The sequence below is a fragment of the Hyla sarda genome, chromosome 3 (genome assembly GCF_029499605.1).
Source record: "Hyla sarda isolate aHylSar1 chromosome 3, aHylSar1.hap1, whole genome shotgun sequence".
Classification (NCBI taxonomy): Eukaryota; Metazoa; Chordata; class Amphibia; order Anura; family Hylidae; genus Hyla; species Hyla sarda.
Genome location: NC_079191.1, coordinates 247,488,995 through 247,516,852, shown reverse-complemented (window position 1 = coordinate 247,516,852; position 27,858 = coordinate 247,488,995). Strand labels below are relative to the sequence as shown.

The following is a 27,858-nucleotide window of genomic DNA, read 5'->3' as shown; positions in this document are numbered from 1 at the left end:
CCTGTGAAGTTGTAGTTTTGGAACATCTGGAGGTCCGCAGGTTGAAGACCACTGTTAAATCAGACATTGACAAGCGGTGATGATGAAGGGGGGTGTGGGATGATGACAGGGTAATGATGACAGGCGGTGATGATGAAGGGGGGGTATGGGATGATTACAGGCGGTGATGATGAAGGGGGGTGTGGGATGATGACAGGGGGATGGTGACAGGCGGTGATGATGAAGGGGGTGTGTGGGATGATGACAGGTTAATGATGACAGGCGGTGATGATGAAGGGGGGGGTGTGGGATGATGACAGGGGGATGGTGACAGGCGGTGATGATGAAGGGGGGGTGTGGGATGATGACAGGGTAATGATGAGAGGCAGTGATGGTGAAGGCGGTGTGGGATGATGACAGGCAGTGATGATGAAGGGGGGTGTGGGATGATGACAGGGGGATGATGACAGGGGGATGATGATGAAGGGGGGATGATGACAGGGTAATGATGAAGGGGGGATGATGACAGGGGGTGATGATGAAGGGGGGATGATGACAGGGTGATGAGGATGGGGGTGTTAATGACAGGGGTCTGGATGATGACAGGGGGGAGGATGTATTTCCCACCCTAGGCTTATAGTCGAGTCAATAACTTTTCCTGGGTTTCTGGAGTGAAATTAGGGGTCTCGGCTTATACTCGAGTATATACGGTAAATGATTTTAAATGTGTGTTAATAAAGATTTACGTTGTACCATTATAATTTGGTGGGCACCAGTCTCTGGTGTTTCTCTTTGCCTACATTGTTTGAATATCCAGTAAATGTCCCAGTGATATTAACTTACATCAGTATTCTGAATCATAATCGTAATCCTCATCATCATCTATGTGAGTATTCCCAATTGATACTTCAGAAACCTTCATTTTTTTCTTGCTTTCTTTGCCTTTGTCAAAAGTGTAGGAGTTTTCACACTGTCTTAGTATGGTATTAGAGGACATCCACCTCTCCCCTCGGCTATATGGTGGCTCAGCACACTGCCCCTCCTTTATGTCCGTTCTTTTATCGAGTAGCAATCTTTTGACCTTAAGAAGACTGCAGGTGCAGTTCCAGGGGTTCCCATCTAAGTAGAGGTGTCTCAAGCGGGGTAGGGATTCTAAAACTTCAATATCTATGGAAGTCATCTTGTTGTTTCGAAGATTCAGGACTTGAAGTTGCTTTAAATGTTTCACGTCATGGACTCCTACATGATCTATCTTGTTTCCTTTGAGGTCCAACCTTGTAAGAGTACCTGGAAGACTAAAATTTGAAAGCAAAAAATGTTTCAGTAAAAAAAGAATGAAGTAGATACAAGTTGTGAGAATTAGTAAGAAGCTCTAATTTTGTTAGGTGGAGGTAGTAGTATATGGTGTGATGGTCATTAACGGAGCAGAGGTTGCATATATGATGACTTTATGTAGGCAAAAGCTACTGCATGGATTACATCATTGTAGTTGTTTCCTATGAAAGGGGCACATGCCTTTAATACATTTTCTGCATTTTTAGGACTCCACTTAATCAAGCTTTTTTTTTTTCCAGATACTTTCTGAAAATTGTTTAAAGTTAAAGGAAATATGCAGCCATAACAACTTATCCCCTATCCACAGCATAGGGCATAAGTATCTGATCGTGTGGGGGACCCCTCTTGATCTCACTGAGGTTGACGCTACACGCATTAGCCACTCTCACAGAGCGGCAATGCCGGGGCCCATTTGGGAGATCGGGGGGGGTCCCAGCGTTCGGACACCCCGCGATCAAACACTTATTCCCTATCCTGTGGATAGGGGATAAGTTGTTATGGCTGCAGTTGTCCTTTAATCTGTTACCCCAACTTTTATCGTAAACCTCAGGCATTGTTGCTTGAAGCATGTCTTTGTGGGCAGTGTTTTATGGGCCATGTGAGTGTCAAGGAGGTGTTCCTTAGGGTTTTCTTTGCGCTAGGACTGCAATGCCTCTGTGCGCCTAATCCACGTCTTCTTGCCACTTTACTCTAAAGATGACCTGTAGCCTCCCCAAATATATAGGGTTTTTATTCTGTCTGATAAATCTTCGGGGAGCGAATACTATCATATAACACTGTGTGTGCTGAGAGGTGAGATTTGCATACAGGGGATGTGTATGAGGCTTCATCAGCAGAATCTAGAGAGATATTTGTCATCTTTGAGATCCTGCTAGTGAGTGTAGCGGATGATAGGGGTAACATTATATAGATGTGCTGTAAAGTCCAACTGGGGACCAGCATACTCAACTCTGCACAAGCTTCTTAGAGGCCCATGTGCTCTGTGATTCTGACATGCTGTGTATCTCACTGATGGTCAGGGTAGGGGTGGGTGGGCAATGTCCTTATATACCGATGCCCAAAACTGGATATAATACTTCATATGTGGTCTGACTAGTTATTTGTACAGAGGCAAAATTATGTTCTTGTCATAAGTCTCTGTCTTTCTTGATACATGACTTTAGTAGCCTTCTTTATTTCCCTAATGTATTCATATTTAGCACATAATTGTACATTTTGTTTTTATGGCCCCAGTACTTAACCTTACATTTATCCACATTTAACTTAATTTACCATGTCTGTGCTCAAGCCTCCAGCTTCCCCAGATCCCTCTGTAATATTATATTGTCTTTTTCTGTGGTGACCACCTTACCCATTTTAGTGTCACCTGCAAATATACAACTTCTACTCTGTAATCCCTCTACAAGGTCATTAATGAACATATTGAAAGAAGTGGACCCAGTGCTGACCCCTATGGTACCCCACTTGTAACTGTTACCCAACCAGAGTAAGTTCCATTGACACCCACCCTCTAACCCAATTACATATATCCTCCCCTCCCCACTCAAAATAACCACAAGTCACCACTTGACTGTATGAGTACTCACCCCAAAGGAATGGCGGTTAGAAGATTTTGCTCCATAGCTAAGTTGGATAAGTGTCCACACCACTGAAGTGCCTTGTCCTCGAATACTATCATACCATTGTTATCCAGGAACAGATGTTTCAGGCTGCCCAGACCTTTCATATCCTGCACTGTTATTCTTGATACCTGGTTATTGCTGTAGTCAAGTCTCTGTAACTGAGTTGGTAACCTTTGAGGGAGGGTTGAGAGTTGGTTCTTTGACAGGTCTAATGATGTAAGATTGGTAATAACTTGTAGCCCATCTGCTGAAAACAACTGATTCCCAGAAAGATTAAGATCGAATAGATTTTCCAGTTGCTTTAAATCTCTGACACGCACACTTTTTATATGATTTCTTTCTAACCTCAAGGACAAAAGAGATTTAGGCAGATGTGGTGGAACTCTAACAAACTGGTTTCCAGCTAACCTAAGATATTGTAAGCTTGGAAAATGTATGAAGAAATTGTCATAGAAAAACATCAGCTTGTTGTTCTCCATATTCAAGTATTTGAGATTGGGAAGTCTAGCCACGCCTGATATTGTGTGCATACCATTACCTTCCAGAACAAGGGTCTGTAAGTTAGTAAGTGAAGAAAAGACTTCAAATGATAATGTACTGAGGAGGTTTTTTTGAACCTCAAGGACTTGGAGTCTGGTTAAACCTTCAAAGTCTTTGTGATGGAGTGAACGAATTGAATTGTCCCCCAGTTTTAGGACCTCCAGCTTTGGATGCAATGATCTGGGAACACTGGTCAGTTTATTGTTCCATACCTCCAGCAGTTTCAGGTTATTCAGTGCTTTGAATGTATTGTTTTCAATTGTTTCTATTCCACTGGAAAATAGCACTAGTTCCTGCAAACCTGGCATGTCACTGAAGTCTGAAAACTGGTAGAAAAGATGTTATATCAGAAGCCGTTACTGTACTCTCACATCATTTTGTCACACACATGGAATGTAAGGCACAAGCAGATTTTACAATGGCTTAATAGAGTTAAGTAGGTTGTAGTCAAAATTTCTCTGAGGTGCCTGGCTTAGTACATGGTCTCCTCTTGACCACAATCAAAACCTACAAAATCAACATAAAACCGATACTCTCCTGGGTGTGCCAGACAAAAATATATACTTAAAGGGGTACTCTGGCCCTAAGACATCTTATCCCCTATCCAAAGGATAGGGGATAAGATGCCTGATCATGGGGGTCCCGCCGCTGGGGACCCCCGTGATCTTCCATGCCGCACCACGCTAGAATCAGCCCCCAGAGCGTGCTCGCTCCGGGTCTGATTACTAGCGATCACGGGGACAGAGCATAGTGATGTCACGCTCCGCCCCCTCAATGTAAGCCTATGGAGGGGGCATGACGGCTGTCACAACCCCTCCATAGGCTTGCATTGAGGGGGCGGAGCGTGATGTCACACGGGGGCGGAGCCGTGACGTCACTATGCTCCGTCCCCATGATCACTAGTAATCAGACCCAGAGCGAGCACGCTCCGGGGGCTGATTCTAACAGGGTGTGGCATGGAAGATCACGGGGGTCCCCAGCGGCGGGACCCCCGCAATCAGGCATCTTGTCCCCTATCCTTTGGATAGGGGATAAGATGTCTTAGCGCCGGAGTACCCCTTTAATTCTGATCTGGTCCAGGTCCCTTCCACGTGTAACATGTATATTACGGGTCTTGACGCACCTAATATTCTGTAATCCCCCTACTTTCTCCCACCTCCAGTGGAAATAATATCAATTTACAGCAAGACAGCACATAACAATGGCTGGTACTTTGTAGCCTGTGAACAGCTGCCCTGCAATATTTATTGCTGTGCCATTATAGGCTAACATCTAAGGTACTATGGTACTAAGAGTGACTTTAAGTGACAATATAATAGATCCATAAGGCTAAGTTTCCACTTTGATTTGATTTTACTTTTTTTTTTTTAAAACACCCCAAAAAAACACCAGATCGTCCGCATGAGTTTTTTCTGGGAGAAAATGTTGCAGCCAGATGTTAGCTGCAATTCAATAGCGAATTGCAAATTGCTATATCCACTTGGCATTTTTTTGTTCACTCTGTTTGGAGTATTTCTGCTTTTTTGGGCTCAGTGGCAGTTTTTCACAAAGTGCCAGCATGTTGAGACTATTGCCTTTTTCGGCAAAATCTTGACGTTTTTCACCCATAGAAGTCTATGGGAGTGAAAAAAAACATAAAAAAATGCCATGTGGGTTTTAACATTGGGCATTTTTTCTTGTGTTTTTCTTCTTTTTTGTATTTAATAGATTATTAAAAAGGGAGGCATTGTGTGATAATTTTGTTAGGTAAAAAAAAAAAAACAGAAGTGGTACCTAAGGCATTTATTGATAGCTGGAGAATGAATTCTGTATGTAGAAATTTTTTTTTCATTTATTTTAGGTGAAAGATGAGAAGGGTTTTTGTGAGCGGGCAGGGACATCAAAGAGCCAGCGGGGAGCAATAATGAAAAAGGAATAAGATCATATATGTGTCACGATGCCGGCTGGCAGGTAGTGGATCCTCTGTGCCAGAGAGGGATGGCGAGGACCGCGCTAGTGGACCGGTTCTAAGCCACTACAGGTTTTCACCAGAGCCCGCCGCAAAGCGGGATGGTCTTGCTGCGGCGGTAGTGACCAGGTCGTATCCACTAGCAACGGCTCACCTCTCTGGCTGCTGAAGATGCTGAAGATAGGCGAGGTACAAGGGAGTAGGCAGAAGCAAAGTCGGACGTAGCAGAAGGTCGGGGGCAGGCGGCAAGGTTCGTAGTCAGGGGCAACGGCAGGAGGTCAGGAACACGGGCTAGGAACAGACAAGGGAACGCTTTCACTAGGCACTAAGGCAACAAGATCCGGCCAGGGAGTGCAGGGGAAGTGAGGTAATATAGGGAAGTGCACAGGTGATCACACTAATAGGTAATTGGAAGATTGGGCCAGGCACCAACATTGGTGCACTGGCCCTTTAAATTGCAGAGACCCGGCGCGCGCGCGCCCTAGGGAGCGGGGCCGCGCGCGCCGGGACAGGACCGACGGAGAGCGAGTCAGGTACGGGGACCGGGGTGCGCATCGCGAGCGGGCGCCACCCGCATCGCGAATCGCACCCCGGCAGGAGGCGGGACCGCAGCGCACCCGGTCAGTGGATCTGACCGGGGCGCTGCAGCAACGGGGATGAGGCGAGCGCTCCGGGGAGGAACGGGGACCCGGAGCGCTCAGCGTAACAGTACCCCCCCCCTTGGGTCTCCCCCTCTTCTTGGGGCCAAAGAACCTGAGGAAAAAAAAGTCAATTTTTCCGTGAAGAGGTCCGATGCACATTAGGAGGGGTTCTGTGCGGAAACGCATGAGACAGTCCAATCTTTTATTGTTAATACAATAGATGTAGAGGGGTCTGGCGAGACTGGTCACAGGGACGTAGAACCTGTTGATAAGAGAGGCCAAAAAAAATTTTCCTGCAGATCCGGAATCCAAGGGGACCATAGTAGAGAAGGAGAAGGTATAGGCAGATATCCGCACAGACACAGTGAGGCGTGGAGAAGCAGAGTTGACATCAAGAACTGTGTCACCTTTGTGCGGAGTCAGCGTACGTCTTTCCAGGCGGGGAGGACGGATAGGACAATCCTTCAGGAAGTGTTCGGTACTGGCATAGTACAGGCAAAGATTCTCCATGCGGCGTCGTGTCCTCTCTTGAGGTGTCAAGCGAGACCGGTCAACTTGCATAGCCTCCGCGGCGGGAAGCACAGGAACGGATTGCAGAGGACCAGAGGAGAGAGGAGCCGGGGAGAAAAAACGCTTCGTGCGAACAAAGTCCATATCCAGGCGGAGCTCCAGACGCCATCCGGAAGAACGCATGTCAATGCGAGTGGCAAGATGAATGAGTTCATGTAGGTCAGCAGGAGTCTCTCGTGCGGCCAGAACATCTTTAATGTTGCTGGATAGGCCTTTTTTAAAGGTCGCGCAGAGAACCTCACTATTCCAGGACAACTCGTAAGCAAGAGCACGGAACTGAATGGCGTACTCGCCAATGGAAGAAACACCCTGTTCCAGGTTCAGCAGGGCAATCTCGGCAGAAGAAGCTCGGGCAGGCTCCTCGAAGACACCACGGACCTCAGCGAAGAAGGACTGGACTGTGGCTGTGGCAGAATCATTGCGGTCCCCATCAAACTTGTCCGGCAGGGACAAGCAAGGGTTAGGAACGGCTGGTTGCTGCGGAGGAGTTGCAGGAGCCGGCGGAGGAGATGGTTGTTGCAGCTGTAGCTGTGACTGAAGTTGCTGTATCTGCGGCAGCAGCTGCTGTGACTGAAGTTGCTGTATCTGCGGCAGCAGCTGCTGTAACTGTGAGTGAAGACGCTGTGTCTCGGAGATCAAGTATGCCAGCTGTTGATCTCGTTGGGCGATCTTTCCGCCAAATTTGTCCGGCAGGGACAAGCAGGGGTTAGGAACGGCCGGTTGCTGCGGAGGAGTTGCAGGAGCCGGCGGCGGAGAAGGTAGTTGCAGCTGTAGCTGTTGCTGTATCTGCGGCTGCAGCTGCTGTATCTGTGACTGAATACGCAGTGCCTCGGAGGTCAAGTATGCCAGCTGTTGATCTCGTTGCGCTATCTGTTGCGACTGCTGGGCGACCAGCGTAGGGAGGTCAGCGACAACTGGCAGAGGAACTTCAGCGGGATCCATGGCCGGATCTACTGTCACGATGCCGGCTGGCAGGTAGTGGATCCTCTGTGCCAGAGAGGGATTGGCGAGGACCGCACTAGTGGACCGGTTCTAAGCCACTACAGGTTTTCACCAGAGCCCGCCGCAAAGCGGGATGGTCTTGCTGCGGCGGTAGTGACCAGGTCGTATCCACTAGCAACGGCTCACCTCTCTGGCTGCTGAAGATGCTGAAGATAGGCGAGGTACAAGGGAGTAGGCAGAAGCAAAGTCGGACGTAGCAGAAGGTCGGGGGCAGGCGGCAAGGTTCGTAGTCAGGGGCAACGGCAGGAGGTCAGGAACACGGGCTAGGAACAGACAAGGGAACGCTTTCACTAGGCACTAAGGCAACAAGATCCGGCCAGGGAGTGCAGGGGAAGTGAGGTAATATAGGGAAGTGCACAGGTGATCACACTAATAGGTAATTGGAAGATTGGGCCAGGCACCAACATTGGTGCACTGGCCCTTTAAATTGCAGAGACCCGGCGCGCGCGCGCCCTAGGGAGCGGGGCCGCGCGCGCCGGGACAGGACCGACGGAGAGCGAGTCAGGTACGGGGACCGGGGTGCGCATCGCGAGCGGGCGCCACCCGCATCGCGAATCGCACCCCGGCAGGAGGCGGGACCGCAGCGCACCCGGTCAGTGGATCTGACCGGGGCGCTGCAGCAACGGGGATGAGGCGAGCGCTCCGGGGAGGAACGGGGACCCGGAGCGCTCAGCGTAACAATATGTATTTAATTTGAATATTAAAAAATTAATACATGATTAAAGATCTATGTCTGTTTTATGTTATTAATGTTTAATTCTGTGATGTTCATTCTGAGATTGTAAAACTAGGGTATAGGTTTGCAGGTTGCCGTTTTTTAATTTTTTTTAATTTATTTTTTATTTATTTATTTATTTTTTTAGCCACATTTACGCTGTTATTTATTGTTTTATTTTTTATTGTTTAGTTTCTTATTTTTTGTACAATTATCATCTATTTTTCCCTATTTTGTACATGTCAATATTTTTTTTTTTTATTAAATTGGGATGCAGGTATTGAGATGGGCAATAAGAGGGACAGGGACCGGGCAATAAGAGGACTAAAGGAAGGATATCATTATAACAATAATTATATGTAAGGATATAATAATAGTATGAATGTTCCCTTTACCTGAAACAAAAGTAGTTAAAACGCAATTATTATATGAACAAAAAAATATTAATAGAAGAAAAAAAAATCATACTATTATTATGTCATAACATATCATTTTTATTATTATAATATTAACCCCTTAAGGACCGGAGGTTTTTCCGTTTTTGCATTTTCGTTTTTTGCTCCTTGCCTTTAAAAAATCATAACTCTTTCAAATTTACACCTAAAAATCCATATGATGGCTTATTTTTTGCGCCACCAATTCTACTTTGTAATGACATCAGTCATTTTGCCCAAAAATCTATGGTGAAGCGGGAAAAAAAATCATTGTGCGACAAAATTTTTAAAAAAACGCTGTTTTGTAACTTTTGGGGGCTTCCGTTTCTACGTAGTACATTTTTCGGTAAAAATGACACCTGATATGTATTCTGTAGGTCCATACGATTAAAATGATACCCTACTTATATAGGTTTGATTTTGTTGTACTTCTGGAAAAAATCATAACTACATGCAGGAAAATTAATACGTTTAAAATTGTCATCTTCTGACCCCTATAACTTTTTTATTTTTCCGTGTATGGGGCGGTATGAGGGCTCATTTTTTGCGCTGTGATCTGAAGTTTTTAACGGTACCATTTTTGCATTGATAGGACTTATTGATCGCTTTTTATTCATTTTTTCATGATATAAAAAGTGACCAAAAATGCACTATTTTGGACTTTGGAATTTTTTTGCGCGCACGCCATTGACCGTGCGGTTTAATTAACGATATATTTTTATAATTCGGACATTTCCGCACGCGGCGATACCATTTATGTTTATTTTTATTTTTATTTACACTGTGTTTTTTCTTTTATGGGAAAAGGGGGGTGATTCAAACTTTTAATAGGGAAGGGGTTAAATGATGTTTATTCACTTTTTTTTTGCACTTTTTTTTTGCAGTGTTATAGGTCCCATAGGGACCTATAACACTGCACACACTGATCTTTTACATTGATCACTGGTTTCTCATAAGAAACCAGTGATCGATGATTCTGCCGCATGACTGCTCATGCCTGGATCTCAGGCACTGAGCTGTCATTCGGCGATCGGACAGCGAGGAGGCAGGTAGGGGCCCTCCCGCTGTCCTGTCAGCTGTTCGGGATGCCGCGATTTCACCGCGGCTATCCCGAACAGCCCACTGAGCTAGCCGGCATGCTTTCGGTTTCACTTTAGACGCGGCGTTCAACTTTGAACGCCGCGTCTAAAGGGTTAATAGCGCGCGGCACAGCGATCAATGCCGCGCGCTATTAGCCACGGGTCCCGGCCGTTGTTAGAGGCCGGGCCCGACCCGCTATGACGCGGGGCCACGCCGTGGCCCCGCGTTATAGATCGGGAGTGGACACATGACGTTCCAGTGTCCTTAAGGGGTTAAAGCATCTTATTTTTGTGGTACCCAACGAAATTCAAAAAGGCCGCTTTTGTGAAAAACTGCAAAAAAAAAAAAAAAGGCAATTTCCACACAAAGGTAAAAACGTCAGACTATAACACAGGGAAATTGAATGGCAGTTTTTGTGGCGTTTTTCTGACTTTTTTCTGCCCCAAACAAACGGCAGAAAAAAAAAGTAGTATATATATATATATATATATATTTTTTTTTTTTTTTTTTTTTTTTTAAGTTTTATTGAAAAGCCTATAGGAAAAATGTGCCTGTTTAGTTTTTCCTACAGAGAAAACTATGGAGAAAATACAGGACAAAGCACCACAAACTAATATGCAGTTTTTGATGGTAGTCCCCTTATGGTTCATTCACAGCTATATAATCGCAACCTTCGGCAGCAGATTTTATTGCAACCCATTGACTTCAGTAGGTCTGCAGCAAATCTGCTACAGATTTTTCCACTGCAGAAATTCAGATGCGGAAAATATGCAGATTATGTATGTGATAGAAACCTTCTGTTTATATCCTGCAGATCTTTTAGAAATTTTAGCCATTTTTACAGCAGTCTGTAGAGTCAGCAGTTTATTGGCATAATATAGACCAGTGGTCTCCAACCTGCGGACCTCCAGATGTTGCACAACAAAAACTCTCAGGCTGTCCAGGCATGCTGGGAGTTGTAGTTTTGCAACATCTGGAGGTCCGCAGGTTGAAGACCACTGATATAGACAATCCATGGGAGAAAATTAAATGAAATATAAGCCTTTTCTTAGAGGTAAGGCTATTTTATTTTATTTATTTTAAAGGGAATTTCCTAATATTTTAAGGAATAGATTTCAAGTAGTAGATTTTCATATGTGGTTTATGTTTGTGTAAATAAATATGATAAATAAAAAAAACAGACTTAAATGGATTATACCAGGATTAACTAACCACCTATCCACAGGACCCCATTGATCACAAGAACAAGGGTCCCTTGTCCCCTAAGTGAATGGAGCAGCAGTGCATATGCTCATCCATTGCTCCATTTCCTTGCTATGGGACTGTGCTGTACTCGGCTATCTTTGGCAGTCCCACAGTGAGGTAATGTGAGTGAGGGTTCAGCATACATGCTGCTGCTTCATTCACTTAGTGGAAGGGGAGTCTTGTTCTTATGATTTATTGGGGAGCAAGAGTCAGGAGCACATTGACCAGATACTTATTACCTATCCTGTGGATAGTAATAATTTATAATCTGAGTCTAACCCCTGAAGTCTGTATTTTTATATTAATCCTATGAATTCCAGGAATTTTTTTTTATTTGACTATGCTACAGGGGCTGTAAAGTTAGTGTAGTTCATAATATAGTGTCTGTACCTGTGTGTGACGGTTTTCTCACAATTCTTCTGTGATTTTCACCTCACTATTCATTTTTACCAGCATACAAAATGACTGTTGTCTCGGATTTTTTCCAGCTTGCAATGCGGCCGAGACCTGACTCACTAGTCAGCTGATGACAGGGAGCCTGTCTGCTTCAATGGGTGGAGGAATCAATCTGCAACTAATGCAACAGCTGTGGGCACCCTGATTGAAAACCACAGGTCTTTTGTTTCAATGGGTGGGGTGGCTGATGTATGAGGGAGGAAAATGCAATTGTGGGATTTGTAGTAAAAAAAAAACATAAGTCAAACAGGAAATACAAGTTCACAAAAACATAGCCACAGTGTTATGGTAATCTCACAACATAGCCATTTAGCCCCAAGACAAGCGCAGATCCTTCCTAAGCATGTATATTACTGTCTGCCAGGTACGTACTAAAATCACCTTATGGTGGAGAACTCCTTTAAATATAGATAAAGACAAACCACATATGGAAATCTACTAAATCATTAATACATAAATTCTGCTTTTACACAAAATCCCATATACACAATAAATGGCATTATAAAAGTAGTGTATGATTATAATTATTGCCAATCCTCCTACCTGTAAGTGCCTGATCTTGCTGTGACTGATGTACAGTTTTCCAATGGTGGCAGGAATGTTACTTGGGATGGCCAATACTCTGTAACACTGCATGGTCCTGGGGGAATCACAGCTGCAGCGTCGAGGACAAGAGGCCACGCAGCAGCTGAGGCAGAGAAAAAGACAGAGAACTGTAGTGAGAATCATTATGACTTCAGCACCACTGAAATGCCTGGTAACTAGGTATACCATATATATTGGGAGATGTGTATTTACAGTTGATAGGAAACAATAGTGTCCTGGCCAGGGCTGGTAATATGGGTAAACACCAGTATGCTGTGAACAGTGTCCTGGAATCTGCATTGTGTGTGTCTGCTGATAAACCATTTTACTAGATAACTTTATCATTGAGTCAATGAAGAGACTTAACACATAGATCGTGGAGGTGACAAATACAAGTTATTCTTAAAGATAATGTGTCACTGTGGGAATAAACCAGGATTTATTTTCAAAGCCACATTTACGCTATTTAGAGTAAAATATGATTTTATAGCTATTGCTTAAGCTGCATTCATATTTGGGTGGTTAACATTTGTACGGTTGTACTAAAGAGTATATTATACAGTATATGAGGTTTTTAAAAATATTATTTTAGCTAGTATTCTAAAGGAAATGTATTAGATTTGTTATCCACTTTTAATTCTCGTTTGTTACCCAAAAATAACTGATCAAAAAGTGCCCTATTGCTGTGACCCCCAACAATTATCTGGAATCTGCAGGTAAATCCAACAGCAATTGCTTAGTTCTCCTGCAGCGCCCACACTGGGTGGTTACATGGTGCACATTAAAGGGGTACTCCGGTGGAAAACTTTTTTTTTTTTTTTTATCAACTGGTGCCAGAAAGGTAAACAGATTTTTAAATTACTTCTTCTATTAAAAAAAATCTTAGTCCTTCTAGTACTTATTATCTGCTGAATACTACAGAGGAAATTCTTCTCTTTTTGGAACACAGAGCTCTCTGCTGACATCATGACCACAGTGTTCTCTGCTGACATCTGTGTCCATTTTAAGAACTGTCCAGAGTAGAAGAAAATCCCCATAGCAAACATATGCTGCTATGGACAGTTCCTAAAATGGACAGAGATGTCAGCAGAGAGCACTGTGCTCATGATGTCAGCAGAGAGCTCTGTGTTCCAAAAAGAAAAGAATTTCCGCTGTAGTATTCAGCAGCTAATAAGTACTGGAAGGATTAAGATTTTTTTCCATAGAAGTCATTTACTAATCTGTTTAACTTTATGGCACCAGTTAATTAAAAAAAAAAAAAAGTTTTCCAACGGAGTACCCCTTTAAGATCAATGGGCTGTTTGTGCAAAGCATGGACACGATTGGTCCTCCAAAGGGAGAGAGACTCTCTTTGTAGTCACTATCCACTCAAGCTTTTTGATGGAGATGATGACTGGTGAACCTACACTGTTAAGTCAGAATATCCTAATAATTTATTTTAAAAAATTTTTTTTCTAAACCAGACAACCCCATTACATATACAATTTAACATTGTAAGCCACTGAATAACTGCAGGGATCGGAATAATCACCCATGGCATATAAGAATATTATATACACTGCTGCTATTATTTTTAAAATTCTTTAAAGTGGTACTCCGGTGGAAATCAAATGTTTTCAAATCAGCTTGTGCCAGAAAGTTAAACAGATTTGTAAATTACTTCTATTTAAAAATCTTAATCCTTCCAGTACTTATCAACTGCTCTATGCTCCAGAGGAAGTTGTGTAGTTCTTTCCAGTCTGACCACAGTGCTTTCTGCTGACACCTCTGTCCGTGTCAGGAACTGTCCAGAGCAGGAGAGGTATGCTATGGGGATTTGCTCCTACTCTGGACAGTTCCTGACATGGACAGAGGTGTTAGCAGAGAGCACTGTGGTCAGACTAGAGAGAACTATACGACTTTCTCTGTAGAATACAGGAGCTGATAAGTACTGGAAGGATTAAGATTTTATAGATATATAAGTAATTTACAAATCTGTTTAACTTTGATTAACAGTAGATTTGAAAACATTTGTTTTTCACCAGAGTACCCCTTTAACCTTAGTTTGCCTTTAATAGTCTTCATAAACTTTTTATAGGGTGCATCTGTGCACCTGTTCATGAGTTCGAAATATTTTTTTTAAACTGTCATGTAAATAGACCATAAAGGAGTACTCATACCTTAAATATTTATGGCATTTTTACATTCAGTGATCAATTGGCCTCTCTATAGTAGTTACTGTATGTGGGTTTTAACCAGCCTTATATGATTCACAATGAACTTGCATATGCAGGGGTGTGTAAATTCAATAAAAAAAACTACTTGTCCACGGGACTAAAACTGAGCAAAATCTACTTGTCCCTACATTCTCGTTTTTTCCTCCCTATAATAGCCATAACTACCTACTATAATGATACCTTTTCATTTTTCAATAACATATTCTCCAAAACAAACAAACAAAAAAACAAACAATATATATATTCGGTGAAATGAAATTGAAATAGTAAAAGATAATTTAGCAAATTTGGTGGTTTTCTTTTCTACGCCATTTACCTTGTGGTTGAGGTAACATGTTGTTTTGATATTTTAGACTGGCCTGATTACAGCAATACCAGATTTGTATAGTTTCCGTCATGTTTTACTAATTTTAAAAACATTCTGAACTTTTTCAAATTTTTTTTATTGCCATTTTTTTCGCATAGCAGGTTGTATGAGGGCTAATTTTTTTGCACCATAACCTGTTTTTGTATTGGTACCATTTGGGTATTGATCTGACATTTTAATAGCTTTTTAACTTTTTTTCTGGGATATTATAAAAATGACAATTCTGTGGTTTGGTATTTTTTTTTTTTTTTTACGTCATTTACCGTATGGGATACATAATGTTATATTTTAATAGTTCGTACAATTACGCACGCAGCAATACTAAATATGTTTATTATTATGTTTACATGTTTTTACGTAATTTACCGTATGGGATACATAATGTTATATTTGAATAGTTCATACATTTATGCACGCAGCAATACTAAATATGTTTATTATTATGTTTACATGTTTTTACATCATTTACCGTATGGGATACATAATTTTATATTTTAATAGTTCATACAATTACGCACGCAGCGATACTAAATATATTTACATGTTTTTATATAGGAAAAGGGGGTGATTTGCACTTTTAACACGGAAGGGGTTAATGTTTGTCTTTTAAACTTTTATTAAAACTTTTTTTCTTGTTTTGTTTTACACTTTATTAGACTTTTAGGAGGAATCATTAGATTCCTCATACAGATCAATAGAGTTCTATTGAACTCCATTGATCTGTGTGCTCTGTGATCCATTGATAGAGCCTAGTCCAGCCAGGCTCTATTAATGACAGAGCCATGGGACAGCAGGGAACAGAGGTAAGCCTTCCGGCTACCTCTATAGTGGATCTCCCCCTGTGATCGTGCAGCGGTGGGGCGATCCACCCCACTAGCCCACCAGGAAGCATTCACATGTCCCTTTAGACGCCAAAGGCTATTAGCGGCGGCTCCCAGCTACTGAGAACAGCTGGGGGCTGCAGAGTATGGAGCGGGCATGAGTCAGGAGCCCGCACTCTACAGACTGCTGAGCGCCGTCACGCTTGTCAGGTCCGGCCCTGCCTACCAGAAGCAAAAATTCACCTGCCCGGCGCCCGGAACTGCATGCCCCGGGTGTTGAGCGATAGGAATTCCACATCCCTGATATGGTATGATTCTTGTTTATCATGACAAGCTTATGGTATGATTCCTGTTTATGCTGGGACAGTCATACTTTGGTTACATCACTCCTCATTGGATCTGCCTGTACAGTTGATGGAGTTCCTTAAAGGGGTATTTTCTGACTATACTACAGGGGCTGTAAAGTAAGTTTAGTTCATAATATAGTGTTTGTATCTGTGTTTTGATGGTGGTCTTGCAATTCTTATGTGTTTGCCCCAATGTTTATTTTTAGCAGCATACAAAATGAGTGTTGTTTTACCAGGTTGCAGTGCGTCCTGAGACCTTACATTACTAGTCAGGTGTTCAAAGGAGCCTGTCTGCTTCAATGGGTGGAGCAACCACTGGGTGGGAGGGAGATCATTCTGTAGTGAATTGTTGTTTTGCAACAGCTGGAGGCACCCTGGTTAGAAAACAATTGTCTATTGTTCACAGCATAGCATGGAAGGCAGCACACCTGTGATTTAATGGGTGGGGGGCGAGGGGCTGATGTGTGGGAGAGAGAAAAATGACCTCACATTTACAAACAAGGAATCCTGGGACTTGAAGTTGGAGGGAGGAAACTCCATTAGAAAATTTCACAAAAACATAGCCATTTAGCCCTAAGACAAGCATGGACCCTTCCTAAGCTTGTCCGTTACTGTCTGGCCGGTAAGTAGTAAAATCACCTCATGATGGATAACCTCTTTCAACCCAGTTTACATGCTCTTTTTTAATGTATGGCAACAATTTACAGTGTCAGATGACTTTAACTCTTTCATTTTTCCCTTAAATGTCCAATACTTACCTATAGTTTACATCTTTTCAAACCAGTGATATTACAATTACACAAATTGGATCATTCTAAAAGCATGGGCCTATTGGTCTATAACTGGGTTGTTATAAACCAATAGGCCCAGTGTTTTGTACACTTTATTGTATGAGATAATAAAAATATTTAGCAAGAAAAAGCTCCACATATATTCATGTAGACAGAATGCTAAGTGGCAAGTTGCAAGTCTAGAAGGTTATTAAAAGAGGACCTACAGAATTCAGGAGGTGCCATTCGCCCATTATGCTCCTTATTCAGGCGACAGGCTTAGTGCACAGAGCTGGGCCAACTGAGAAAGCAGCAGACATGATGTCAGCATGCTCCTGGAGCACCGCCTGTGCACCAATAAGGAGAATAGTGGGCTAAAGAAGCGACAGATCGGGGATAGGTAAGTATCATTATCATCAGTGTCGCCAGCACTACCATCTTGTACCAAAAGGTTAGTGCATTCAACACCGATGACAGAATCCATTCAAAGTTTGAAGACAGGCTTCCTGTTTAATAAAAAAAAAAAAAAGAAAAAACAACAACTATACTTACCTCCCACGCTTTCCCGGTATCCTCACCACTCGCTATGTCTGCTGCACCGCATTTTACCAGGATAAAATCACATTGCTGCTCAGCCATTCACTGCAGTGGTGTCCTACCTCTAGTGAGTCACAGGCCCAAGGACCAGGAAGAGGAGTGAAGCGTACACTGGGAGCAGCGATAGCATTTTTTTTTTTGGGGGGGGGGGAGGGGGGCTGCGCTGAGGGGTTGTTTTATTTTTAAAAATAGGCTGCCTGAGCATGTTTTTAGTAAAGTGTTTTTTTTTTTTTTGTTGGACAACCCCTTTAAGTAATATAGTCTGTTAATGTGGTTTGATAATCAGTAAAACCAAAGTTGTGCACCCAAATGCTACGTGAACAGCAAATACTACTGAGCATGCATGTTTTCATAATGGCACCCCCTCTAGTAGTGACTTGTCTTCCATCAGTACAAAAGGGTCTGGTGTCAGGAAATCCTACTACCCAATCCTCTCCCTCAACATCTTCTGCCAAGGGAGTTGAAAGGCGCCTAAACACATTAGATGGTCATCTAAACCAACAGATTCAACCACCATTAAAGGGGTATTCCAGGCAAAAACATCTTATCCCCTATCCAAAGAATAGGGGATAAGATGTCTGATCGCGGGGGGCCTGCCGATGGGACCCCCCGCGATCTCCCTGCAGCACCCGCATTCAATGCGGGGCTGCATCTTCAGTTCTGGAAACCTCCGGATTTCCGGGACTGGAGACATGATGAAAAGCCACGCCCCTCCCATAGACATGAATTGAGGGAGGCGCGTTATGTCACGTCTCCAGTCCTAGAAACCAGGAGGTTTCCGAAACTGGAGACGCAGCCCTGCATCGAATGCGGGTGCTGCAGGGAGATCACGGGGGTCCCAGCGGTGGGTCCCCCGCGATCAGACATCTAATCCCTATGGATAGGGGATAAGATGTTTTTGTCTGGAATACCCCTTTAATATCTGTTGTATATGGCCAACTTAAGATTTGAGTAATCTTTTACCTTTTTGCCTTGACAAGGCTATCCCCCAGACCTCCCCCCCCTCCCAACACACACATAACTACTTGTCTGGGGGCAAAGTAAGGTTGCTATGTGATACTGATCAACTATGCAAATACAGGTGTGTTTAATGTTATTAGTTCTTATACTGAAGAAATAACTGCTGGGATCCTGTGAGGAAGCAGCTGCCCCTTCTATCAATTGTTTAATTTGCGTTGTTTAATATTTATAGTTTTTTTTTTTATTCTGTTCACTGCGTAACTGGATTTCAGTGATGTTTCCAAAGTTTTCATGTTATTTGTAAAAAGCAAAGTAAAACGCGATGCTACACTGTTTCTGTGGCAGACTATGCTATTGGTGAATATACAGGAGCAGAGACTCTTGCCTATCTCTGAACTCCCTTCTCCTGTACAGTAGTGAGCATTCAAGCATACTCTGTATAACCGCTCACTTCACATTCACTACCCCTGTTGCGAAAACTTTGTCTATACAGAGCAGGAGGAGGCAAGCTTTTGTATGAATGGGGCAGCATCTGCTAAATCAGGTGACATAAAAAGGTTGGTAGAGTTCAGCAGTCACTTAATACCTTCTGCATTCCCTTCCTGTCCTGTGTGTAGCTGCGTTTAAAATTTTGTTGCCCTAACAATTTTGCACCTTGGGCTAGAGATGGGAAGGCATGGGAAAAAAACCTTAAATATTGGAAAAATAAGACTTTTTTCCCCTCTAAAAAAATTTAAAAAACAAGTATGTAATATGTATTTTTTATAATCATACATAATCTGGTACTATAATAACCTGTGCTGCAAGGTTATAAAAGTGCCACACAATGTGCCCCCAGGGCATAATAGTGTCACACACTATGCTGCAAGGATATAAGTGTCACACAATGTGCCCCCAGGACATAATAGTGCCACACAATGTGCCCCCAGGGCATAATAGTGTCACACACTATGCTGCAAGGATATAAGTGTCACACAATGTGCCCCCAGGACATAAAAGTGCCACACAATGTGCCCCCAGGGCATAATAGTGTCACACACTATGCTGCAAGGATATAAGTGTCACACAATGTGCCCCCAGGGCATAATAGTGTCACACACTATGCTGCAAGGATATAAGTGTCACACAATGTGCCCCCAGGGCATAATAGTGTCACACACTATGCTGCAAGGATATAAGTGTCACACAATGTGCCCCCAGGACATAAAAGTGCCACACAATGTGCCCCCAGGGCATAATAATGTCACACACTATGCTGCAAGGATATGTGTCACACAATGTGCCCCCAGGACATAATAGTGCCACACAATGTGCCCCCAGGGCATAATAGTGTCACACACTATGCTGCAAGGATATAAGTGTCACACAATGTGCCCCCAGGACATAAAAGTGCCACACAATGTGCCCCCAGGGCATAATAGTGTCACACACTATGCTGCAAGGATATAAGTGTCACACAATGTGCCCCCAGGGCATAATAGTGTCACACACTATGCTGCAAGGATATAAGTGTCACACAATGTGCCCCCAGGACATAAAAGTGCCACACAATGTGCCCCCAGGGCATAATAATGTCACACACTATGCTGCAAGGATATGTGTCACACAATGTGCCCCCAGGACATAATAGTGCCACACAATGTACCCCCACAGCATAATAGTCTCACACACTATGCTGCAAGGATATAAGTGTCACACACTGTGCTCCCAGGATATAATAGTGTCACACACTGTGCTGCCGGGATATAATAGTGTCACACACTGTGCTTTCAGGGTATAATAGTGCCACAGACTGTATTGCCAGGATATCATAGTGTCACACACTCAATATCTAGTTTATGGGGCATGACCATCTATCTTACAAACACAAAACTGCAAATTTTAGATGTTTTCAAGAAACATTGCAAGTCTCGACCCAAATTTACCACTAACATAAAGTATATCACAAAAAACGAACACTATGATAGTTTAAACTTTAAACTATCATAGGGTTCGTTTTTTGTGATATTATACTTTATGTTAGTGGTAAATTTGGGTCGAGACTTGCAATGTTTCTTGAAAACATCTAAAATTTGCAGTTTTGTGTTTGTAAGATAGATGGTCATGCCCCATAAACTAGATATTGAGTGTGTGACACTATGATATCCAACTTTAAAGCATCCCAAAGCTATTAACCCCTTAAGGACCCAGCCCATTTTCACCTTAACCCCTTAAGGACCCAGCCAATTTTCAGTGTAGGACCCGGCCATTTTTTGCACATCTGACCACTGTCACTTTAAGCATTAATAACTCTGGGATGCTTTTACCTTTCATTCTGATTCCGAGACTGTTTTTTTGTGACATATTCTACATATTTCATCGATACTTGCATCATTTCTTGCATAATTTCTTGGTGAAAAATTCCAAAATTTTATGAAAAAATAGAAAATTTTGAATTTTTTTTTTTACTTTGAAGCTCTCTGCTTGTAAGGAAAATAGACATTCCAAATACATTTTCAAAATTGGAATTTTTCAGGGACCAGTTCAGTTTTGAAGTGGATTTGAGGGGCCTTCATATTAGAAATACCCCATAAATGACCCCATTATAAAAACTGCACCCCTCAAAGTATTCAAAATGACATATAGTAAGTGTGTTAACCCTTTAGGTGTTTCACAGGAATAGCAGCAAAGTGAAAGAGAAAATTCAAAATCTTAATTTTTTTACACTCGCATGTTCTTGAAGACCCAGTTTTAGAATTTTTGCAAGGGGTAATAGGAGAAAAAGTCCCCCAAAATTTGTAACCCAATTTCTCTCGAGTAAGGAAATACCTCATATGTGTATGTCAAGTGTTCAGCGGGCGCAGTAGAGGGCTCAGAAGGGAATGAGCAACAATGGGATTTTGGAGAGTGAAATTTTGATGAAATGGTTTTTGGGGGGCATGTCACATTTGGTGCCAGAACAGCAGAAAACCCCACATGGCATACCATTTTGGAAACTACACCCCTCAAGGCACGTAACAAGGGGTCCAGTGAGCCTTAACACCCGACATGTGTTTGACAACTTTTCGTTAAAGTCGGATGTGTAAATGAAAAGTGCAGTTTTTTTCCCCAAATTGACAATTTTTACAAAAGGTAATGGGAGAAAATGTCCCCCAAAATTTGTAACCCCATCTCTTCTGAGTATGGAAATACCCCATGTTAGGACGTAAAATGCTCTGCGGCGAACAACAATGATCAGAAGAGAAGGAGTCACATTTGGCTTTTGGAAAGCAAATTTTGCTGAAATGGTTTTTGGTGAGCATGTCACATTTAGGAAGCCCCTATGGTGCCAGCATAGCAAAAAACTACCCACATGGCATACTATTTTGGAAACTACACCCCTCAAGGAATGTAACAAGGGGTACAGGGAGCCTTAACACCCCACAGGTGTTTTAAGAGACAGTTGGATGTGCAAATGGAAAAAAAATTCACAAAAATGCAGTTTTTTCCCTAAATTTTACATTTTTACAAGGGGTAATAGGAGAAAATGACCCCCAAAATGTGTAACCTCATTTCTTCTGAGTATGGAAATACCCCATGTGTGGACGTCAAGTGCTCTGCTGGCAAACTACAATGCTCAGAAGAGAAGGAGCGCCATTGAGCTTTTGGAGAGTGAATTTGTTTGGAATGGAAGTCAGGGGCCATGGGCATTTACAAAGCCCCCGTGGTGCCAGAACAGTGGACCCCCCCCCCCCTCATGTGACCCCATTTTGGAAATTACACCCCTCACAGAATTTAATAAGGGTTGCAGTGAGTATTTACACCCCACTGGCATTTGACAGATCTTTGGAACAGTGGGCTGTGCAAATGAACAATTAAATTTTTAATTTTCACGGACCACTGTTCCAAAAATCTGTCAGACACCTGTGGGGCGTAAATGCTCACTGTACCCCTTATTACATTACATGAGGGGTGTAGTTTCCAAAATGGGGTCACATGTGGGGGGGGGGGGGGTCCACTGTTCTGGCACTATGGGGGCTTTGTAAACACACGTGGCTTTCAATTCCAGACAAATTTTCTCTTCAAAAGCCCAATGTCGCTCCTTCTCTTCTGAGCATTGTAGTTCGCCCACAGAGCACTTTACATCCACATATGGGGTATGTTCTTACTCTTACTTTTGGGGGGCTTTTTTCCTATTTTCCCTTGTGAAAATGAAAAATTTAGGGTAACACCAACATTTTAGTGAAAACATTTTTTTTTCATTTTCCCTTCCAACTTTAACGAAAATTTGTCAAACACCTGTGGTGTGTTAAGGCTCGCTGTACCCCTTGTTACATTCCGTGAGGGGTGTAGTTTCCAAAATGGGGTCACATGTGTGTATTTATTTTTTTTGCGTTTATGTCAGAACTGCTGAAAAATCAGCCACCCCTGTGCAAATCACCAATTTAGGCCTCAAATGTGCGCTCTCACTTCTGAGCCTTGTTGTGCGTCCGCAGAGCATTTTACACCCACATATGCGGTATTTCCGTACTCAGGAGAAATTGCGTTACAAATTTTGGGGGTCTTTTCTTCCTTTTACCGCTTGTGGAAATCAAAAGTATGAGGCAACACCAGCATGTTGTTATGATTCGGCTAGCTGGATGTGGATCCTCTGTGTCAGCGAGGGATTGGCGTGGACCGTGTCGGTGGACCGGTTCTAGGTTGCTACTGGTTTTCACCAGAGCCCCGCCGCAAAGCGGGAGGGTCTTGCTGCGGCGGTAGCAACCAGGTCGTATCCACCGGCAACGGCTCAACCTCGCTGACTGCTGAGAAGGCGTGGGACAGAAGGACTAGGCAGAGGCAAGGTCAGACGTAGCAGAAGGTCAGGGCAGGCAGCAAGGTTCGTAGTCAATGGTGATAGCAAGAGGTCAGGAACACAGTAATGGCAAACACAATAAACGCTTTCTCCAGGCACAAAGGCAACAAGATCCGGCAGGGAAGTGAAGGGGAAGTGAGGTAATATACACAGGGAGCAGGTGGAAGCTAATTAGACTGATTGGGCCAGGCACCAATCATTGGTGCACTGGCCCTTTAAATCTTAGAGAGCTGGCGCGCGCGCGCCCTAAGGAGCGGAGCCGCGCGCGCCAGGACGTGACAGCCGGGGACCGGGACAGGTGAGTGACTTGGGATGCGATTCGCGAGCGGGAGCGTCCCGCTATGCGAAACGCATCCCCGCCGGCAGAGTCAGTGCAGCGTTCCCGGTCAGCGGGTCTGACCGGGGCGCTGCAGAGAGAGGAACGCCGCGAGCGCTCCGGGGAGGAGCAGGGACCCGGAGCGCTCGGCGTAACACATGTTAGTGCAAATTTTTTTTCTTTTTTTACACTAAAAGGCTGGTGTTGCCCCCAACTTTTCCTTTTCATAAGGGGTAGAAGGAGAAAAATCCCCCAAAATTTGTAGTGCAATTTCTCCCGAGTACGGAAATACCCCATATGTAGCTCTAAACTGTTTCCTTGCAATACGACAGGGCTCCAAAGTGAGAGCGCGCCATGCGCATTTGAGGACTAAATTAGGGATTGCATAGGGGTAGACATAGGGGTATTCTACGCCAGTGATTCCCAGCATGCATGGACAGTCAGTGGCTGTCAAAGAAATGCTGGGAATTGTTGTTTTGCAACAGCTGGAGGCTCCGTTTTGGAAACACTGCCGTACAATATGTTTTTCATTTTTATTGGGGGGGGGGGGGGGGAGGGGGACAATGTAAGGGGTGTATATGTAGTGTTTTACCCTTTATTATGTGTTAGTGTAGTGTAGTGTTTTTAGGGTACATTCGCACTGGGGGAGGTTTACAGTGAGTTTCCCTCTAGGAGTTTGAGCTGCGGCGAAAAATTTGCCGCAGCTCAAACTTCAAGCAGGAAACTTACTGTAAACTCGCCCGTGTGAATGTACCCTGTACATTCACATGGGGGGCAAACCTCCAGCTGTTTCAAAACTACAACTCCCAGCATGCACTGACCATGCATGCTGGAAGTTGTACTTTTACAACAACTGGAGGCACACTGGTTGGAAAACCTTCAGTTAGGTTTTAACTCAGTATTTTCCAACCAGCGTGCCTCCAGCTGTTGCAAAACTACAACTCCCAGCATGTACTGATCGCCGAAGGGCGTGTCGGGAGATGTAGTTATGCAACAGCTGGAGGTACGCAACTACAACTCCCAGCATGGCGAGACAGCTGTTTGCTGTTTGGGCATGCTGGGATTTGCAGTTTTGCAACATCTGGAGAGCTACAGTTTAGAGACCACTGCACAGTGATCTCCAAACTGTGGCCATCCAGATGTTTCAAAACTACAAATCCCAGCATGCCCAGACAGCAAACAGCTGTGTGGGCATGCTAGGAGTTGTAGTTTTGCAAGATCTGGAGGGCTACAGTTTAGAGACCACTGTATAGTGGTCTCAAACTGTAGCCCTCCAGCTGTTGCAAAACTACAAAACCCAGCATGCACAACCAGCTGCCGATCGCAGGTAAGAGACCTCCTCCACCACCGCTGCCGGTCACGCTACAGTTCCACCGTTCTTCCCGGATTACCGTCGGTGGGCAGAACGGGGTAACCGAACTTTAACCCCTCTGCCCCTGATCTGCTATTGGTCAGTCTTCTGACCGACCAATAGCAGGGATAGGAGGGGTGGCACCCCTGCCACCTAACTCCTATCCCTTCAGGGGGACTGGGGGTGTCTTGGACACCCTCGATCCCCCTTATTTTCCGTGTCACTGGAGACCCGTATGACCCGGAATTGCCGAAAATCGCTGGTCTGAATTGACTCAGGACCCCCCTGGGCATATGCACAGGATGCCTGCTGATAGATATCAGCAGTCATCCTGGTCTGGTTCCTGACCGGCTAGCGGCGGGGACCGGAATTCCCACGGGCATACCCATAAACCCTACGTCCCTAAGGACTCAGGATGCAGGGCGTATGCATAGGGAATGACTTACATGTGGTAAGATGTGTAAAGGAATCACCTTTCTGTATATATTTGCAATTCACACATCTTTTGCATGGGAATGTGCCACCTTGTACAGTAAATAAATGTGTATTGCAGCGGGTCTCTGGAGAATGACCTGCTGCGATCTGCCCTGCGATCTGTCCCAGCTGCAGGACTCTTTTGGGACAATTAGGACTACTACTCTCACCATGAACAGACTCTGTCCATGATGGGAGTTATAGTCCTGGGGCTGAAGGGCAGATCGCAGCAGGTCATTCTTCAGAGACCAGCTGCGATCTGCTTTTATTAAATTAACAAGCCGGCGGCACATGCGTCTCCACTGCGCTCCCCGCCGGCTCCAGGCTCCTGTATAAACCATCATAATTCATAATTCCTGCCACCGGGGGACAGGAGCTCTGAGTGGTGAATAGCTATTCCCCAATCAGAGCTCCCGTCTCCCGGTGGCGAGGATTATGAATTATGACAGCCTATACAGTATTCCCTGTCTAGAGCCGGCGGGGTGCGCAGTGGAGCCGCATGTGCCGCCTGCTTGTTAATTCAATAAATGCGGATCGCATTGGGTCTCAGCAGAATGACCTGCTGCCATCTGCACCTCAGCCCCTGGACTATAACTCCCATCATGGACGGAGTCTGATGGGAGTAGTAGTCTAACTGTTCAAAAAAGAGTCTCGCAGCAGGGGGATGTGCAAGTGCCATCCCTCAGAGCTGCGGTACTACAACTACTCCCATCATGGGACAGACTCTGTCCCATGATGGGAGTAGTAGTCAAAGGGCAGAGGGACAGATCGAAAGGGCGTCTCGCTCCCCTAGTGATTACGTCACTAGGGGGGGCGGAGCTACACAGTCCAGGCCTGACTCTTTTTTCATTATGCATTTTGCATAATGGGAACAAAGCCTTTCTGGCAGTGTGTTCCCAAACAGGAAGACTCCAGCTGTTGCTTAACTACAGCTCCCCATGAGTTGTAGTTTTGCAACAATTGAAGGCTCCCTGTTTAGGAACACGCTGCATTATGTGCACTCTCCCCAGGGGAGAGCGCAAAAAATGTACTAACCCATATTTCTTGTTTTTCTTTTCATTTCAGATATGTGAATACGGAGGACTATATCAGATTCGGTGGACTGTGACGATGACCAGCGTTTTTATTAAATTTCAATAAAATAGTTAACGAAGGCTGTGGGGGAGTGTTTTTTTCTAATACATTTTATTTTCAATGTGTCGTTTTTTATAATTGAATTTTCAGGCTTAGTAGTGGAAGCCGTCTTGTAGACAGAATCCATTACTAAGCCGGGGCTTAGCGTTAGCCCCAAAATTAGCTAGTGCTAACCCCCAATTATTACCCCGGTACCCACCGCCACAGGAATGTCAGGAAGAACCGGTGCTAACAGGCCCGGATCATCAAAAATGGCGCTCCTGGGCCAGTAACAATATTCCTCGCATACCCTGGTAATGTCAGGCTGTTGCTGCTTGGTTGGTATCTGTCTGACACTTAAAATAGGGGAAACCCAATGCGTTTTTTAATTTTTTTTATAAATAAATAAAAAACGTGTGTGGTTCCCCCTATTTTCAGCCACATACCAACCAAGCAGCAACAGCCTGATGTTACCAGGGTGGGGGAGGACCATTGTTACTGGCCCTCCCAGCCTAAATAACACCAGCCTGTTACCGCCTAGGCCCAGGAGCGCCATTTTTGATGCTTCGGACCTGTTGGTACTGGCTCTTTCCGGCACCCCTGTGGCGGTGGGCAATTGGGGGTTAGCGCTAGCTGTTTTTGGGGCTAACGCTAAGCCCTGGCTTAGTAATGGATTCCGTCAATAAGACAGCTTCCACTACTAAGCCTGAAAATTCTATTTAAAAAAAAACACAACACATTTGAAAAATTATTTTATTTAAAAAAAAAATACTCCCCAAAGCCCTCATTAACCATTTTATTAAAAGAAAAAAATCCAGTTCATCTGCCGTAATCCTTCAAATCCAATGTAATCCCCTGCATACAAGGGGTATTACAGTGGGGGAATACACAAAAAATTGGTTAGTACATTTTTGGCACTCTCCGCTGGGGAGAGCGCCCCATAATGCAATGTCTTCCTAAACAGGGAGCCTCCAATTGGTGCAAAACTACAACTCCCAGCATGCCAAGACAGTCTTTGGCTGTCTGGGCATGCTAGGACTTGTAGTTTAGCAACAGCTGGAGTCTCCCTGTCTGGGTAGACACTGCCAGAAGTGTCTGTTCACATTATATAAAATGGACAATGTGAACAGAGCTTCAGACTTACTAGCCTGGCTCATGTCTGTAGCTCCACCCCTGTTACGCCGAGCGCTCCGGGTCCCCGCTCCTCCCCGGAGCGCTCGCTTCACTCCCTCCGCTGCAGCGCTCCGGTCACGTCCTCTGACCCGGGGCGCTGCGATCCCGCTGCCAGCCGGGATGCGATTCGCGATGCGGGTAGCGCCCGCTCGCGATGCGCACCCCGGCTCCCCTACCTGACTCGCTCCCCGTCTGTTCTGTCCCGGCGCGCGCGGCCCCGCTCCCTAGGGCGCGCGCGCGCCGGGTCTCTGCGATTTAAAGGGCCACTGCGCCGCTGATTGGCGCAGTGGTTCCAATTAGGGTTTTCACCTGTGCACTTCCCTATATTACCTCACTTCCCTTGCACTCCCTTGCCGGATCTTGTTGCCTTAGTGCCAGTGAAAGCGTT

At 44.3% G+C, this 27,858-nt stretch overlaps 1 protein-coding gene across 1 annotated transcript in view; it reads right to left on the bottom strand.

Moving 5' to 3' along the window:
* Positions 1-2,595: 2,595 nt before the first annotated feature.
* Positions 2,596-27,858, bottom strand: part of LOC130362251 (nephrocan-like) — a 70,434-nt gene continuing 45,171 nt past the window's right edge. The window contains exons 2-4 of the mRNA XM_056566420.1: positions 12,111-12,255; positions 2,901-3,802; positions 2,596-2,680 (exon numbers count right to left, since the gene is read on the bottom strand). Coding sequence (XP_056422395.1) covers positions 2,677-2,680; positions 2,901-3,802; positions 12,111-12,203 — 999 coding nt within the window. The 5' untranslated portion in view covers positions 12,204-12,255 and the 3' untranslated portion in view covers positions 2,596-2,676. The remainder of the gene's footprint in view (positions 2,681-2,900; positions 3,803-12,110; positions 12,256-27,858) is intronic.